The sequence below is a fragment of the Mus caroli genome, unplaced genomic scaffold (assembly GCF_978045245.1).
Source record: "Mus caroli unplaced genomic scaffold, Mus_caroli_1 scaffold_5, whole genome shotgun sequence".
Classification (NCBI taxonomy): domain Eukaryota; kingdom Metazoa; phylum Chordata; class Mammalia; order Rodentia; family Muridae; genus Mus; species Mus caroli.
This window is the reverse complement of record NW_028227260.1, coordinates 10,250,864-10,268,643: the sequence shown is the minus strand read 5'-3', so window position 1 is coordinate 10,268,643 and position 17,780 is coordinate 10,250,864. Positions and strand designations below refer to the sequence as shown.

The following is a 17,780-nucleotide window of genomic DNA, read 5'->3' as shown; positions in this document are numbered from 1 at the left end:
AGAAGAGAAACTGCAGTCCAAGAAGAAGGGGACATAAATGCGATTAACAGCCAGTCTGCCAACCAGAGATGAAATGTTCTTGGATAGGTTAACAATAGCCCCTGCTTGGGATGTAGGCTAGTTCTGAGGCAAAGTTAGTTTTCCATTGCTGTCATCTATATCTGGGACAATCATCTTATTTAAAAATGGTTTATTTTGGCACTCAGCTTTGGAAATTTCGAACAACATATTTGGTTGTTCCTGTTACTTTATTGCCCATGGCAAAGTCGTACTGTGGGGCATGGAATGCACAGACAAGCAAAAGGCAGTCCCCTTATAGCCAGTAAGTGAAAAAGAGAGGAAGAGGAAGGCCCGAGGCCCATTATTCTCTTTAAGAATATATTTTCAATGGTCTGAAGATCTTCTATACAGCCTTGCCTCTTAGAGTTTTCACTAGACCAAAGATGAAACTTTTTAACACAAAGGCCTCTGAGATACAATAATGAGAGGTGGGGAGGACAGGAAGAAGAAATTTAATTCCCAGGACTTGGTTTGCCAGCTATCCAAACTATGTTATATAGTAAACAAGAATTGAGTCCTAAAAATGTAAGGGAACAGCAGATTCAAGCTGTGCCCTTCTGGGCCCAGGAAACACTAGTGACAGCAATGGGAGAGAAGAGAACTTAGACAGGGATTGGTCAGGAGATCAAAGCTAAGCAGGCCTGTCAGAGTTCAGAAGAAAGCCAAACAATTCCAAGTTCTAAACCAGGAACTGTCACCTACTTTGTGCCTCTCCCTTCTCTCCCTGCCCCTGTGCATGCTACCAAGAATCTCCTCCCCTCCCTTCCCCCAGACCTACCTTCCCTTTGAAACAACAATTCAACAAATCAAATCCCCACCAAGGTGGTACCAATCTGCCGGGGTTGCTGAGAAACAGATGAGAAAATGAATGCAGAGGACCTTGCAGGGTTCCTGGCACATGATAACTCAGAGCTCAGTAGTACTTTATCATGATCTTCCTATGAATGTATGAAAGAGAGGCTGCAAAGATGCCGGTATTGTGGTGCTAACAAAGTCCTGGGAATTAAATTGCTTCTGCCTGTCCTCTCCACCTAAGGGTCTCATTATTTATCTGAGGCCTCCTACTTATTTAAAACTGTGAAGATACAAAAAATCTTCCTGGTAGAGTAGGTGATCCTTTCGGACATGAGGTTAAGTGCTCAGGGTGACACTGAAAACCCCTGGAAGAGCTGGACACTCATCTAATGTTTCAGGCATCCTTGTTTCTTTCCCAAGTTCTCCAAAGTCCTGGGCTCCAGATGCCCAGACAGCTGGATCTCCTGGACACACTTGTCCTCTTGTGCCTTTCCTTCAGTCCTGTTCTTGTGGAATTCTCCTGACCCTGCCCCCATCCTCCTGTTCCTTCTGCTGAAATGCTGACAAAGTGGCAAGATTGAGTGCAACTTACCTGTTGTGTGGTCCCTCACATCTTATGTGAAAACACTGTGGACGAAGCAGATGGGAAAGAAGAAGGATTGACAGAAACCTTGAAGGCTTGTTTCATTCCTATTTGACCACTGTGGGGTGTGTGTGTGTGTGTGTGTGATCACATGCATTCTAAAGGAATTCTTCCCCTAAAATATAGGAACCAACACCTATATTCCCCATTAACTAGCTGGATGCTATAGAGCTAATCTCTTTCTTTCCCCACCCCAACTCTCTGTTGTTTATGCTACATTAGCTTCAACCACAATACTCACTTTAAGATAAATACAGTGAAATATTGGTGACTCAAAACAACTCAACCTCCCCAAGATTCTGCCAAGTGTATTGTTCTTAAGAGAGTTGCTCACAGGCAGAGGGATGCTTCTGAGGAAACAGAATTCCAGAAAGAAGTTGACTGTTTAAAAGATGAGCACATCATCATCGTCATCATCATCATCACCACCACCATCATCGTCGTCGTCGTCCTCATCATCACCACCACTGCCACCACCATCATCATCACCACCACCACCATCATCATCATCATCAGGCAGTTTACACTATGAAGTGAAGCAGTGTTTATTTATTTCTGGTTCCTCCTGTGTTGGAACACAGGATTACTAGAGAAGAGATTTGCTCTGTAATTTATCCCAAGAACATCTTGCATTCCAGCTGACACAAATAATATCAAAAACCGATCAAAATAGAAAAGAACTTTCTGCAGGACCCCAGATATCTTTCAGCTAAAGAGCAAACACATGACCTAAACTGACCATCTCTTGAAATGTTTGCTTTGGATAGCTAGTCCTCTCTGCCCTCCTTGTGAACCTTCCTCTCTGGGAAATCTTGAGGCATGCTTCTCATGAGTCCTCGGAGGCATGGGCATTGTTATTCAAACGTTGTCTTCCTCACGTGGGTCATAGAAGGTTGTACCCATCGGGGAAACACATGATCCCATACAGTGGCCTAAATTGGTGGCCATTATTACCACAAAACAATCATTGACATTTTTGTGGTTGGCATAGGAGATACTCTTGCTATCTTGCCTTACTAGAGGCTGCTTACCTCACATGCCTGTGACTCTCCGTAAAGGTTTACCTTTTTAGCTTTGGTCTCTGGAGTACACTAGGTCTGGCCTGCATGATGGGCTAGCTGGAAGTGCAAAAGAATGAACACATCTTCCACTGGCCCTCAACCAGGGACTGTTGGAGTCAATGACTAAATCCCAACCTCCTAGCTTTTCAGTTGATACACACAGGCAAGAGTGTATCTTGCCCTGTCTCTTGTTCATCCCTTGTAGAACTGAGTACCAGTTGTTCACTGGTAACTTGCTTGATAATTTGCCTTTCTTCCTCTCCCAGTCCCTCTGCTTCATTCCTTTTCTGGAATCTTCCCTCAAATATACCAACTTCAGACAAATCTTTGTCTTAAGGCCATTCTACAGGAGAACTCAAGATACTAATAAGCTGGGCTCCCTCAAACACAGCGCCCACCCCACCCCCTCCCCACTCTTCCTCCCCATGCTTATCACCTTTGGCAATTGAGTTCCATTGTGGCTATAGCTTTGTATGTTATATGTGGGATACAGTCCTGGACTTCTTGCCTGGTACGGCACAAATAAGAATTTCAGGAGGCAGCCAGTCCAGTTACCCAGTCCTCTGAGGAAAAGGCATGCCTGGATACTGAGAAAGTCTCCATACTGGAGATAAAGCAAAATATCAGCAATTTCCTCTTGGATGAGAAATGTGTGTTTGCTTATTGGATATGTAAAGAAATAGATAACTGGGGCTCCTTCATGTCTTGCCTTAGCTCCGAGTGCCTAAAGGTGACGGCCATGTTGTGATCAGGTGCCTTTTAATACTGCCAGCTAATTTGGTCAGGAGTTGTAAGGTCTCGTCTCTATGGAGATGTTAAGATAGACAGAAGGTGCTTCCTGGTGATTAGTGCCTTGCAGTTCCTCAGTTAGAGCCCCACTTCTTCGTCCATGGCTTTATTATTCCTGAAATATATTTATTATGTTAGTAGGGAAGACATAATACTTCATTAGTCATACATCTAATCAAGATAGTCAAACACTTCATTCAAGATTAACTTATCAGCTTCTGTCTAGAAAATCAAGTTTTGATGGGTGAAACTCAATTCTCACTGCCCAATGTGGAGCAGGAGGTGCCAGAGGTATGGATAAACATAAATATAAATAAAGACCAGACATGATAAGAAGGCACATGTATGTAGTTTTTCCTAGGACTGTGAGCTCAGCAAGGGTGCTTGGTTGTTTTAAAGTCAGGAGAGTCCCCAACTTACATCCAATGTTTGGCTGTAGGTGTCTGCATCTGTCTCAGTTAGCTGCTCAATAAAGCCTCTCAGAGGACAGCTAGGCTCCTGTCATGCCCTTTGGGGTCTGGATCACCTCACTCAGGATGATATTTTCTAATTCCATCCATTTGCCTAGGAATTTCATAAATTCATTGTTTTCAATAGTTGAATAGTATTCCATTGTGTAGATGTACCACATTTTCTGTATCTATTCTCCAGTTGAGGGACATCATGGTTGTTTCTAGCTTCTAGCTATTCCAAATAAAGCTGCTATGAACATTGTTGAGCACATGTCCTGATCAGTTCCCCAATAGGGCTCACTTGTATGGCCTCAGTGAAAGAGGATGCCCCTAACCCTGCTGAGACTTGATGTGCCAGGGTAAGGAAGGAATACTTGGAGGGAGAGGACCAGCCCTAGAAGCAGCCAAGCTGCTGCAGCCTTGCTCCTTGGCACCGCCCCCTGTGGCCCACTGAAGAGCTTTCATTCTGTTTCCCCCCGGTTGCAGCCTCCCTCAGTCTCACTGTCTTAACATTTCTATCTGAACAAGCTCTTTCTCATTTGGGCCTAAAACCTTTGGAAAGTTCATTCCTTTTACTTTGGCCTGGTTAGCACAGATTCTTCCTTTGCTCTGTTTCCCTCTTATCCTTTTCTTTATCTTCCTCTTCTCTGGGAATCCTTTGGGTTTTTGTGAGTGAGAAGATACCCCTATTATTACTAATAAGTGGGGAGAGAAAACTCCTTAGGACTTTGTGCAAGAAAGAAAAACAGAAGAATCCTAAGTGATATTATGCATAAATGGCAGAAATTTCAGAATCCATGAAAGTTCTCATGCATCCACACGTGCACGATACATAAAGTGTTGCTCTTTTTCTTTCTCCTCTACTCTTCCTAACAGGTGAGAAACAGATATTCATATGTATACATATTTTCCTGTCATCTTTGATTTCTATTATAGTGACAGTATGGTCTTCTCTTTTTACTGGAAATGTTTGATGTTCTAATGATGTTAGAATTAAATGAGCTAGGGAGTTTGCCTGAAAACTTCACCATTGGGTGTAATACTCATTTTATGATACATACTTCCCCAGTCCCTAGCAGCTGATTTTCAAGGTAAGCTTTGACCAAACAGGGTTACAGATGAGCAAACCCCTTCACATGCTAGCGAAACTTTGATCATGCTACTCCAGATGCTTGGAGAAAATGTGGGCAGAGGATCTGATAAGACAATGATGCCATGACAAGGTGGCAACAAAGATGATGGCAATGGTGATGATAATGATAGCAATAGCAATGAGAATGACAACTAAGAAGACAGTGGCAACTGCAGTAATGAAGTAATGATTGTAATGAAGACTAAGATGAAGATGAAGATGATGGTGTGAGCAAGCAGTGATGGAGTCAGTGAGGACCATGATGATGGTGATGACTGAGCCTTCCACATGCCAGGCCTTGTAGCAAGTTCTTCTGAACTCTCTCTTCATTCCAGCCATCCCACCAGAGAGCTCTTTACTTTTCATTCTTCATCTTGCATAGAGGTTAACTGAGACTTGGAACTAACGTGCCCAAGGTCATACAAGTGGCAGTTAGTAAAAGGTGAAGTTTGAACCTGGGACTCAGTTCAACATTTTTCCTTATCATAATTCTCAGAAGGGTACAGTGCCCAGAATGGACTGAAACTATCTCCACACCAGTGGTTGATGAGGGGCTCACAGGCCTTAGAAAAGGGTAAGTCTATAAACCCAAGTACCTTAGATTTCTGCACCCCCTTCCTTCTAGTGACCCCTCAGAGGATCTATTTCTGGCATAATGGCTTCTGGAAAATGTCCTTCTAATGACATAGAATTCTAAACAATCTTTTTCCCCCCAGATGAAAAATTTAACCTTTGTATCTCAATCTAATTAGAAATATTTTTTTTTCTTTCAGAAGGCAAGTTTCCCACCCACCCCCTTCATTCCAAATTTAAGAGGTTTCTACACTTGATACTATACTTAATCTTAGCCAAAAGGCTGAGAAGTGATTAAGAGGTTTCTTTGTTGCCAGAAAATTTTCCTCAAACCATTGCTCTTCAAGATGATAGACCTGGTCTAAGAGCATAACATGACTTGTGCTTCTGTGTAAACTACCCTTCAGGCTCAGGCACCTGAGGTGGTTTAGAAGCTGGGTGTCCGATGGAAAGTTGCAAGGACTCATCTGAATGCAAGGATCAGCAATTGGTAGTTTATGCAGTCCACTGTCCACTTAAACGTGTTCGTCCACACCAACGGTTCCTCCTGATTGTATGCTGTGATGCTGACGCATTCTTCTTACCATCTACTGAAACTCATTATAGTGTAAGGAGAACTTGCCTTTCCTCTCAATGGCAGGGGCAGCCCTTTATAGAAAATAAACACTATTCTCATCTTATGCCGTGCCTCCCACAGCTGCCCAGAGACTGGTATTCATCCTTTAAAAATGTATTCCTTTATCTCTGTAAGAAATATCAGCCTTGAAAGAACCTTGAAGAAAGCCCATAAGCCTGGGAGAAAGCAGATTTGGTTCCTGTCTCCAGAACTACACCAGTAAAGGAGGCAATGGTCCTTTAGAGAAAGTAAAAGAATAGGAAATGCAGGCCCAGTCCACAGTAGGTCTTCAGATCATTTTCGAAAGAATGAATACATGAATGAGGACAAATCTGTTTTTTTAATTCTTCCTTATGCTAAGACCTGCATGGTTCCAAGGACCACCATTGGTCCTTAGGAGGCAGGCTAAAGACTGTTGGGACAGTAAATGAGAAAATAAATGTAGTGACACATGGCATTATTCACCAGAAAGACAAAGGAGGCAGAATGACCTCCCCAGCCAGGCTCCCAGAATCCTGTTGAGCTTTTCTAGAACCCAATAACAGCCTTGAAAAATCAAGCCTGAGAATTGGGGTTTTCCCCCTTTCAATTCTGTTTGACCCACATGTTCCTTTGTGTCCTTTAGCATTTGAAACAAAAGCAGTGGTTCAGATAACGTGTTTTCGGGGAGAAAGTACAGTTTTAAGAGTCAGTGGGCACTGTTGTATGAACCTGAACAAGCCACTTGACCTCTGAGTGTTAGCTTCCAGCTCTGTAACACAGGAAGGGTGGATTGGGCTAGTGACCAGTCTAAACTTAGACAGGAGAGCTCTAGAAAGCTAACTGGACCCTGCCTGAGAGATTCATCTCTCTTGCTGAGTAGTCTCATTTCATTCTTGTGCTCTTATCAGGGAAAACTGAACACACACACACACACACACACACACACACACACACACAAGCCATGTGTGTGTTCTTATGTTTTCATGTTACTTGCACACAAAAATAATAAAACAAGAGTGCAAAGGATGAGATTTTAAGCTAAGCATGCATACATTTTGTAGCATCCCAGGGCATGCATTTCTGTCCTTTCTTCAAGATGATCCTCAAACTGCTGATGTCAATAGCTAGTTAATGGCACTGGGTCTGACCCCCTCTTTATTTTTTTAAGCCAGTATAGAAGATTTCATGATTGTACTCCCTTTCTGGAAAGACTACAGGACTTTCCATAGCCAATGCCTATTGTTACCAAGATTGATCCCAGTTGAAATTTGAATGACCACCACAGTTTTAATAACTGAAGTAGTGGACTGGGTGACTCATTTCCAAAGTGAATTTGGATTGCCTTTTGGAAGACTGTTTAAGTCCCTGCAGGTAAAATACAACCAAATTCGAGATTGGTGAATATTCTGGTTTTTTTTTTTTTCATATTGTAACCAATTTGGGAATACATTCAAGTAGTAATTATTCTCACAGCTTTGTTAAAGTAAAAGGGCTTTGTGCTGATGTTTAAAGCTCAGAAAATTCAATCACTGGGACAAGTAATTGACAATTACTACACCCTGTGGGGAAAGAAAATCCATTTTGAACCCAGTTGGAGTTGCTTTTTAGATAGTGCACCCTGGGTCCTGAATGATGAAACCATATATGTGTACAGTATTAAAGGACACAATATGCCCCTCTCGTCTGCCTCATAGTTAATGGCTAGTGATTTTTATACAGAATTAGGCCATTTGTTGATGGTGTCTTGTAAGTCTTAGTCAAAAGTGGAAAGTAGACTAAAAATAAGGAGCGATTGGAAGGGAAACAAATTTTATCAGAGGTCTTTAGCAAACCAGCCTTCCAAGGGGAGAGACTTCTCACCTCTTTATAGAATTGGGGTACACAGGGACACAATGTAGGGGCCAGGTGGAAATTAAGAAAGCTTGGGATGGTAATGGCTTCAGTGTTTTCTGAGACATAAAATGGAAAATCAGCCACTATGAAAGGTAGCTCACTAGCTGTCCTGTGTTCTAGCTTTAGGCTAAGGGTTACAAATCCGACTGCATGGTGAACTTTCTGCACTCCAGACCCAAACTGCCACCCAAAACAGTTGAGTTTGTCTTGGGAACGGGACAGGGATTGCATTTCTTTTGATAGATTCCAGGCAATTGCAATGCACAGATCAGCTTGAGAACTGATAACAAGACAGTGCTTTTCAAACCTTAATATACACACAGACCACCCAAGGATGTTTATTTATGTTCATTTCATGTGCATTAGTGTTCTGCCTGCATGTCTGTCTGTGTGAGGGTGTCAGAACCCCTGGAACTGAAGTTACAGACAGTTGTGAGCTGTGGGTGCTGGGAATTGTATCCAGAGCCTCTGAACAAGCAACCAGTGCTCTTAACCACTGAACTATCTCTCCAGCCCGCCCCACCTGCTCTTCCCCACCCCTTCCCCACCAAAGCTCTTGTTCACATGCAGATTTCGCTTCAGAGTGGCTTGGTTGTGTGGCTTAAGATTCTGCATTTCAAAGAAGCTTGTGAGTAATGCTGTTGTAGCTGTTCCAAAGACTTCACTTTCAACAAAGATGTAGATAGTCCTGCTGACCAGATACAATTGATAGCTGGTTCTTGCTCCATATAAACTAGGACTGTTGCTGTTTTACCACTTGGAAAATATTTCTTAGGAAACTTCCAGGATGTACAGCCATATGCCATATGTCATGGAAAGATGCTCCAATCAATGATGGACTGCAGTACAATGGTTAGTCCACAGGATTGTGTCAACAAGTAATATCGTAACCATGTTCTATTGTACAATTACCCTCTGTTGTGTTTACAAGTGACAAAATTGACCAACACTATGGATCTTAACATAGGTCACTATCATTAAGAGACACAAGGCAATCATTTAAAGAATGATTGCTTCAGGGAAGAAACTTGTGTTGATTAGGGGGAAAAATCTCGATAAGATTTGGCGACAGGAGAAAGAATCACATTTGCAACCTCATTATGATGAAAAGAGCATCACCAGGAGCAATGACAGACTTTGGCTTCACCAGAACAGGGATAGAGGCACAAAGATGGGACTTTGTAAAACTTGCTAAAGCCTGTGAGTCCAGAATATGCCACAAATGAGCCCAGATTATTACCATAAGTTGTTTTCCTTGAAGCTTAGTGTACTTTCTGAGTGACCTCACTCCAGTAAGCTCAAGGGCTCTGCAGGGCCTTCAAGCAAGACTCACTTTTGGCTCAAGTTGCTATGAAATAAATTCCTCCCTACTTGCTCTTCACATTGAAAAAGCCACTCCTGTAGTCTTTGCTTAGATGCGCTTGATCCTCACACAGTGCAAACCATGGAAACCTTTAGACAAGCTTCCGTGGTGAAGATGCTTCCAATTTACAAAATACACTCAAACCCTTAGCTAGATGGTGATCTGGGCCTCTGAAAAGACTCCTAGTATACACCCTGTAAAATTCTTGGCTCAGAAATCAGGCTTGGCCAGAGCTAGGGACTTTGTCTCTGGAACTCATAGCACCTGCTGAGATTCCTTTAGTTTGAATTGGCGCAGGATCTTCAGGGATGCTATCAATGGTATGAGTTGGAATGTGGCTGAGGATATTAGGTGTAAAAGTAGTGGGATATTTGCCAGCTTCTATGTGTGTGTGTGTGTGTGTGTGTGTGTGTGTGTGTGTGTGTGTGACTTAGTGTTAAATAACCACAAAAAGGAAAAAGGCAGATTTTAACATCTGCAGATCTAAATTATCTGAGCAGCAGTAATTAAGTAGTTTGTCTTCTAAATTAGACCATAAATGAAGCCCTCTTATAATAGTACCATTGGTAGAAAAGTATATCAGCTTAAAGTAGATTCTCGTGCAAAGTTGTAGAAGAGACAGCTAGAGAAGCAGGGTGGCTTGTATGAATACCCACCAGGGTGCACATGTGGTGCAGGTCACCTGGGTGATGTGCCCGAGGTTGCCTTCATCATATCTGTAGTGCTTTATACAGAAAGTAGTCATTTTAAGTTTCTTTTTCTGGTTATGTCAAGCAAACACAGGATGACCCCATGTCCTTAGTCCACAAATACTTTCACAAGCACACTGTCTCACGGGAGTCCCTCACAGTGGAGGCAGTAACCAACGTTATGCTGTCCTATGACACCAATGGCCTTAACCTGTACTCTTCTCTCAAATTCCTACACCTCTGTAGTAACTGGTCTTGATGAGCACTGGCTACTCTAGATCCCAGTCTCCTCACTTGTCAGAAGTGTCTGGAATATGCTAAACTGGAGATTCTCAACCTGTGGGTCATGACACCTTTGAGGTCAAATGATCCTTTCACAAAGGCCACATATCAGATATCTTGAATATAAGACATTTATATTATGATTCACAACTAGCAAAATTACAGCTATAACGTAGTAACAAAAATAATTTTATGGTTGGGGGGTCACCACAACATGAGAAAGAGTATTGAAGAATCACAGCACTGGAAAGGTAAGAATCAGTGGGTTAGAATAGGTTTAATGCCCCAGTTCTACAATTCTACAAGTGTCAGGCTTCTGATCAGAAGACAAGGATGGCAATACCAGGCCCAGAAAGGCTTGAATATTCATTCACGTTCCAATTTATCCAGAAAACATGTCCTAAGTACCTACTATTCAAGAGGTACAGTGTCAGCTCCAAGAAAAACAGGGGACAAGAAAGCCCAGTATGAAACCAGAGTCAGGACTAGACAAGGTTAAATCAGTGTCCTGGGGATCTCAGTGAGAATGGAGGAAGTGACTTTTTTCGAGCTGTTCCCCCAACATCTAACCCATAAGCAGAAGAAACCTTAGTGAAGACAAAGGCCAGAAAGGACTCCAGGTTAAGGGGCAGAACCAGTCTCTGACATCTTTTGATACTTGTAATTTAGCAAGTCTGTGACTCTACAAGCATGTAGGCCCAGCCAAGATCACAGACCTTTTTTTGCCAACCACTCAACATGCCATTTTCCCCAAAGTCTACATCTGGGTGACATGGAGGCTACAGAGGTGAGGCGCTATCAACTTGCTGAAGATGGAGAGAATGAAGGCCTTTAGCAATAGGTAGATCCATATTCTACCAGGCCACACAACCATCATTTACTAGATCTTAGTATCCTCCTCACCACCCCTTTCTCCCTCCCTGTCTCTCCCCCACCCCATGTGCGTGTCTTCTTTATGTCTTTCCTTTTACCTCCCATGGTGATAATGAACATAGGCAAAATGGTTGATGACTCCATCTAAACCCATTTGAAAATGAAGATTTACAAAACCCAAACACAAGAGAAGACTCCCTTACCTGGAGAACTCATCCATACTAATCAGCAGCTTGCCTGCATGGGGAGAACGGGTCTCTGCCTTCTTCAATATCATTAACTACCTCTAGGCTCATCCTTAGGGACAAGGACTTGCCCTTTGAACCCTCAGTTTGTGTGCTGCTCTTTTTATTCTGTGCATAGCCAGGGTTCCTAACACCAGCTCCCGCAGCAGCAATGCTCGAAGTATCACACTTTCTCACCCACACCTGCTGACCCAGAGCTGTAGGAGGGTGTCAGCTGGCAGGTTGAATAGCAGGAAGAGGCACAAGTGGAAGAGAGAAAGAGCCTTTCTAGAATGTGGAAAGGTATATAATGGAAGGGCTTTGTATTTCCTTAACCTGGATATCCTTGAGAACAGTGTTATATCTGGTAGAGATGAAGTGGAAGAAACAGCCTGTCTAGGCAGGCCAATGACTCTCCAGAGAAGCAGATGGAGTTATTCTCAGGCAATCTTTGCCTGAGAGCTCTAATGGTCAGGGAAGTGGAAGGAAGACTTTGGCCAGAAGCCTTCTTTCTCTTTGCTCCTGAAATACTGCAGATTTCTTTCCTCCACCTACAATGAGGCAAAGCCTGCATGCTATATAGCTTGTCACATCTGTTTCCAGAAAAAAAAATCAGGCCCCAGAAATGGACTTGCAAGTCTCTCTGTTATGTCTGTGACTTTAGAACATGTGGCTGCTGGGTCGTAGGCTAAAAGATGCCCTACTATCAGTCCTCTAGTAACAACACCATAGCTACTGCAGTCTCATTCCCCAAGGACACAAACTCCAGTGAGAAGGAGCTGATCACAACCCCAATGGAGGGACTAGTCTGATGATAGATTCATGAATTTGTTGGGAAATATCTGGCCTCTACTTTGACTTTCTGCAGTCATCCTCAGGTTTACTGTGTACTCCATGCTGATGTAAAGGCTCTAGCGATTATTCTTTCCCCAAATCAAAATACAGGGAAGATACCTTAGACTAGCCTGGAATTCTAATTCTAGTCCCAATGCACCCTTAAGCTACTTATCTGACTTCACTGTGGAATTAATTTCTCTGTTGACAATATGGGCATAATTGTAGTCCTCTGAAAAGGTCATTCCAAGGACTGATCAGCCAATCATATATTGAGTGGAACAAAGCTAATGTGCAATTGTTCCATATCTTGTTTTTTGTGGGAGGAGTAGAGACCTGTGTGGAGGCACCGAACCCCCAAACGGTCCCCTCGTTGAGTCCAAATCAGGATGATGCTGGAGAAGATAGCAGGCCTGTTGGGAAAGTACCCTACTCTGGCAAAATCCCCTCTTCATGCCTTGATCAGGAGGGTTCTGGAAGAGGCCTAGATCAAGGCCGGGTAGTAGGAGCAAGGGAGATTTCCTGAAAACAGTGAGGGCTAACAATTGAGCTGAAGATATGTGCAAGTAAGAGGTAAAGGGGTATCTAGAAAGTTGTCTGTTTTCTTTCAGGAGGGTGTAAAGGGAAATGTGAAAGAGGGAAGAGCACATGAAGGTGTGTTTACACTTCTGAAGGTGTAAACAGACATAGTCAGCGTGAGGAAGTACATACCATTCAAAGATGGCACCGAGATATGTCTTGATTTCTGCTAAGTTGCCTCTAAGTCACCAGGTTTGGTCATAGATGGGTGACCATGGGTGACTTCTCTAATAGTTTCTACCTTTGTACTTATCAGTCCCATCTAAGCTTCTCTTCATCTCTTCCTCATCCGTGCATGAGAGTCCCAGCCACTGTGAGGACAAGTTGGACCCTTGTGGAAAAAGAACCTTAGATTCATGAAGCCTCCACAGGACTGTGTGCCTGTGCCCCAAATTTTTCTCCTTCTATTGTTGCTACCTCTTCGGCTGTGTTCTTCCCCTTGTTCATGCTACAGTCTTGTCTGATGGAGGACATACAGCTTCACTAGACAATAATCTCTGTGAAAATAGGAGCCTTGTCTCTCATCACGGCTTAAACTCTAGTCCTTAGAATATAGTGAGCATTTACAAAATAAATTGGTCACCTGAATGAATGAATATATACATGTGAGAATGACTGTGAGTTGATGAGGTTTTCTGGGGCTGAATTAAGGGCCAGTCTTCTAGGGAAGGGATAAAGCCTTTAGGTAGGTTAAGTGCCCTCAGCTTTTCTCGAAGCAGGCTAGTCCTCCCCACAGTCCTAAGGAAAATCTCCTTCATTGCCAACATACTGGGTCAACTTGTAGTTTCCAGAAGGCATGTTACCCACAGGGACACAGGCTCTAGAGTCCTCCCTTGGAATTACTGCAATGTGTCATGACACATCGGATAGACTCCGTGGAGTTGTTTTCTCAGCACCTGCCACTTTCCCTCTCCTTCCACAAAGCAATTCCTTATTTTGTGCATTTGACACATTTTGATGACTTGAAAATGTCATGGACTTTTTCATTTGTTAAAGTTGGATTCCTATAGAAAGACTGTACTTTTAACACTAGGATGTGTTGGGTGACCTCTCTCTTTTGTTTGAGAGGTTGTGATGACCGTTTCTCAGTGAGAGAGTAAAGGCATGATGTCCACAAAACTAAAGTCTACATAGGTAAGGCAGGTGAGGTCAAGAATCTGTTTTGCCCAGGCTTTTCAAGTGAAATGGAGGATTATTGAATTATTATCCAGCCCAACCACACTCCAGGGCTTCACAGATCCCTGAGTTAGACATGGTGCCTGCTTTCTCCATGGCAACGAGGCTAAATATGGACGCGTTTCCATGGAGAGCCGAACCGCAGCTGCAGCCCTGCTTCCTCCAGGAAGCATCCTCTCTAAGCTCGTTTGGCCCCTTAGAAAGTGTCCATCAGCATTCAGGAGGTATCTAAGATATCAAGACAATGTCTTTCACCTTTGGGAATTTTTGTTTCCGACAGATATTTTATTTTCCTTAGATCTAGACTCATCAGCACTCCTTTCTCTTGGTAACCACATGCTGGTAGAGGCCACAGGTCAGAAAAAATGGACAGGTGAGGCTGATTGGCTCAACGACCATTCTTGCAAAGCATTCCCTCTCTCCTTTGCTCTGAGGAGTAGTTTCCTGTTATCAGAGGGAAGGGAGTTTGATTGGCTAGAGGGAGATAGTGGGACATATAATGAACCTCAGGTAAGCACGCTGCCCTTCGAATCTCCAAACCTGTTAGGAGTATTATTGCTACAGAGTTTTTGAAATGTTTTCTGAAATCTCCCATACTTCTAAAATTCCATAATTACACCTACAAAGAGTTTTTAATGTCCCTTTGCATAGTCATAGAATATTCCAATGTGAGAAGGTTTTTTATTTTTTTTTCTTAAGGGAAAGTACGTTTGTTGTGTTTTCAAGTTTGAACTGGTTTAAATCTCTGCATTTCTTAACGGTCTGACAGAGCAATGTGGAATGAAACTTTGTTTTGGTTGAAGACTGAAGATATAAGCTGAGTATTAAGCTTCAAAATAGCCTGTTTAACATCACTTGGCTATTTAGAGATTACATCATGTGTGTTTATAACTTAATCGCTTGTTAAATTGGATTTTATAAGCACAGCTGATCATATGGGTGTGTTCGTGTATATTAGGAAATATCTATAATGCGTATGTATACATAGAGAGCTGGGTTGTGCTGCCCAGTTAACTAAGCTATGGAAACTATTTTGAGACTGGAGAGATCTCGTAAGGCAGTTATAAATAGTCTCTTAAGAAAGATTCATATCGTGTGTTCTGTGTTGCAGGCCACGTGGCACCGGAGCCAAGTGATGGATGACCTGCAGTCCCAGAATCTTTCCATGGACATGACTGACTCCCCTCCCACTTTGGCTAATAACAGACTGGAGAACCGCATGGCCCAGCTGATAACTACCGAGGCCTGGAACATCAACTCCACTGACCTGGTAAAGAAGGCCCTGGTGACCGTGCCGGCCCCATCAATTCTGAACCCCCCAGCTGAGTCCCAGAGTGGCATGGCTCTGAAGGTAGCAGCCACCGTGCTGCAGCCCCTGTGCCTTGGGGACAGCCCAGTGGTGATGCCCATTCACATGCAGGTGGAGGGAAGCTCTACACCAGAGCTCAACCCCAACGGCAACGCTACCTACGTTATGACGACACAAGGCCCCGTGCAGCTACCAGTGGTGTTGGAACAGCATGTTTTCCAGCACCTCAACTCCCCTCTAGTCCTGCCACAGGAGGCCCCGTGCTCCTCCAACGCTATCCACAACAACCTCTTCCAGGGGGCTGAGGACTCCGAGGCCCAGCCTCAGCTCCTGGACCTGAGGATCCCAAGTCAGCCACAGGAGCCCGCATTGCCTTTTGAAGCTGTGCTCCAGAATTTATTTCCCACCCAAGGCTCTCTGGGCCCTCCACCCTGCCAGCCTCCTCCTGGCTATGCTCCAGTGCCTCCCCAGCCCTTTAACTCCCCCTTGTCCCCCCTAGTCCCGCCAGCTACCCTCTTGGTACCCTATCCTGTGATTGTCCCCTTGCCAGTTCCAGTGCCCATCCCCATCCCTGTCCCAGTACCCCAGAGTACTGAATCCAAGTTCAGCCCCACTTTCCCCAAGCCGCCATCTTCCTTCGGCTTGCACTCCTTTAAAGGCACCCAGACCACTCTGGAAAAGGATGAACTGAAGCCCTTAGATATCCTGCAGTCAAAGGAGTATTTCCAGCTCAGCCGCCACACAGTCATCAAGATGGGGAGTGAGAATGAAGCCCTAGATCTGTCCATGAAGTCAGTGCCCTGGCTCAAGGCTGGGGAAACTAGCCCCCCAGTCTTTCAAGAGGATGCAGCCCTAGATCTGTCTTTGGCAGCCCACCGAAAAGCTGAGGCTCCTCCAGAGACATTGTATAACAGCAGTGGGTCAGCAGACATCCAGGGTCACACCGTACTGGAGAAACTTTCCAGTGGCATGGAAATGCCTTTTGCCCCTGCCAAGTGTCCTGAAACCTCAGCCATGATGGAGAGCCACAGCAGCAACAGCAACGGCACTGAGATGGTCAGTCAGCCCAGCCATCCTGGCAGTGAGCTGAAGGCTGAAAATAACATTGAGATCTTAAGTGAGTCTCAGGCGGCCAAGGTCATTGTGTCAGTTGAAGACACCGTTCCTGCCATCTTCTGTGGCAAGATTAAAGGCCTCTCAGGGGTATCCACCAAAAACTTCTCCTTCAAAAGAGAAGACTCTGTGCTTCAGGGTTATGACATCAACAGTCAAGGAGAAGAGTCCCTGGGAAACGCCGAGCCCCTTAGGAAACCCATCAAAAACCGGAGCATAAAGTTAAAGAAAGTGAACTCCCAGGAAATACACATGCTCCCAATTAAAAAACAACGGCTGGCCACCTTTTTCCCAAGAAAGTAAATAAGAGCTTTAAAACGTTTTTATGATTAAGACGTGGGGAAAGGTGCATTTTTTTTTAAAGGCACTAAGACAAATTATCTTTGTTAATTATTTTGGGGCATAGGTGGGAGCAGAAAGGCAAATTAGCTAGTATCATTTTCTTTTTTAATTTTTGACTTTTCACAAATGAGTAAATAAGAGCAACCTATTTTTCAAGCAGATTGCACATTTTTTTGCAGCTTTAATGGAATATTGGGTGAATCAGAGGGGTAAGAGCTATTTTCATTGCCACAAAGTGCTTTGATGATGTAATACCTAATAAAGGGTAGGATGAATATTTCACAATAAATGTTTGTTTGCACTAATTGGTTGCAGTATTCTGTCATTTGTAAAATTTACATTTCTCAACTGGCGTGGTTGGCCTACACTTTTGCTTGTAAAGAGTCTAATTTATTACTATTTCGAGACCTAAGCTCTTCAGGCATGTTGGGAAATACTGCCTTGTGCCTCAGAGAAGGAGGGCTCAGAGTGTGTATGGTCTCTAACAAATCCCTTTTCCCTCTGGGCCTTGGTTGGGTTTTTGTTGTTGTTGCTGTTGCTGCCTTTTTTTTTCTTCTAATGTGGCAAAGGACCAGGGAGGGGGCAGAGAGGTGAGTCTCAAGTACTCAAGGGTCACTCAGTTCTTGAGTGTGTTGAGTTTTCTTCTTGGACGTCCTGTGCAAAAAAAAAAAAAAAAGACTGTAAAAGAAAAAAGTGCCTTTGCTTGGCATGGTGGCCCTTGCCTGGAGTCTGGAGACTGAGGAGAGAGGGTAGTAAGCTAAAGATGAGCCTGTGCTTCAGCGCAGGATAAATAAATAAATAAATAAATAAATAAATAACAAAACAAAAGCACCCCGCTTCTCTCCCTGGACCTCAGAGTGTAGCTGGGAATGGCTGCCCTTTGGCAAGGCAATAAGGAACATTGTTCTTAATGGTATGAAAAATCTTGTGAGTCAAATGTTGTTGCAGTTCACTCAGAGACAGAGGGACGTCAACTTCATATGAATTTAGACCACAAGTC

At 43.6% G+C, this 17,780-nt stretch overlaps 1 protein-coding gene across 4 annotated transcripts in view; it reads left to right on the top strand.

Moving 5' to 3' along the window:
• Positions 1 to 17,085, top strand: part of Rai2 (retinoic acid induced 2) — a 62,748-nt gene extending 45,663 nt beyond the window's left edge. For all 4 annotated transcript variants that reach the window (XM_021153461.2, XM_029473558.2, XM_021153460.3 and 1 more), the window contains one exon: positions 15,128 to 17,085. In XM_021153461.2, coding sequence (XP_021009120.1) covers positions 15,152 to 16,741 — 1,590 coding nt within the window. In that variant the 5' untranslated portion in view covers positions 15,128 to 15,151 and the 3' untranslated portion in view covers positions 16,742 to 17,085. The remainder of the gene's footprint in view (positions 1 to 15,127) is intronic.
• The last annotated feature ends 695 nt before the right edge of the window (positions 17,086 to 17,780 follow it).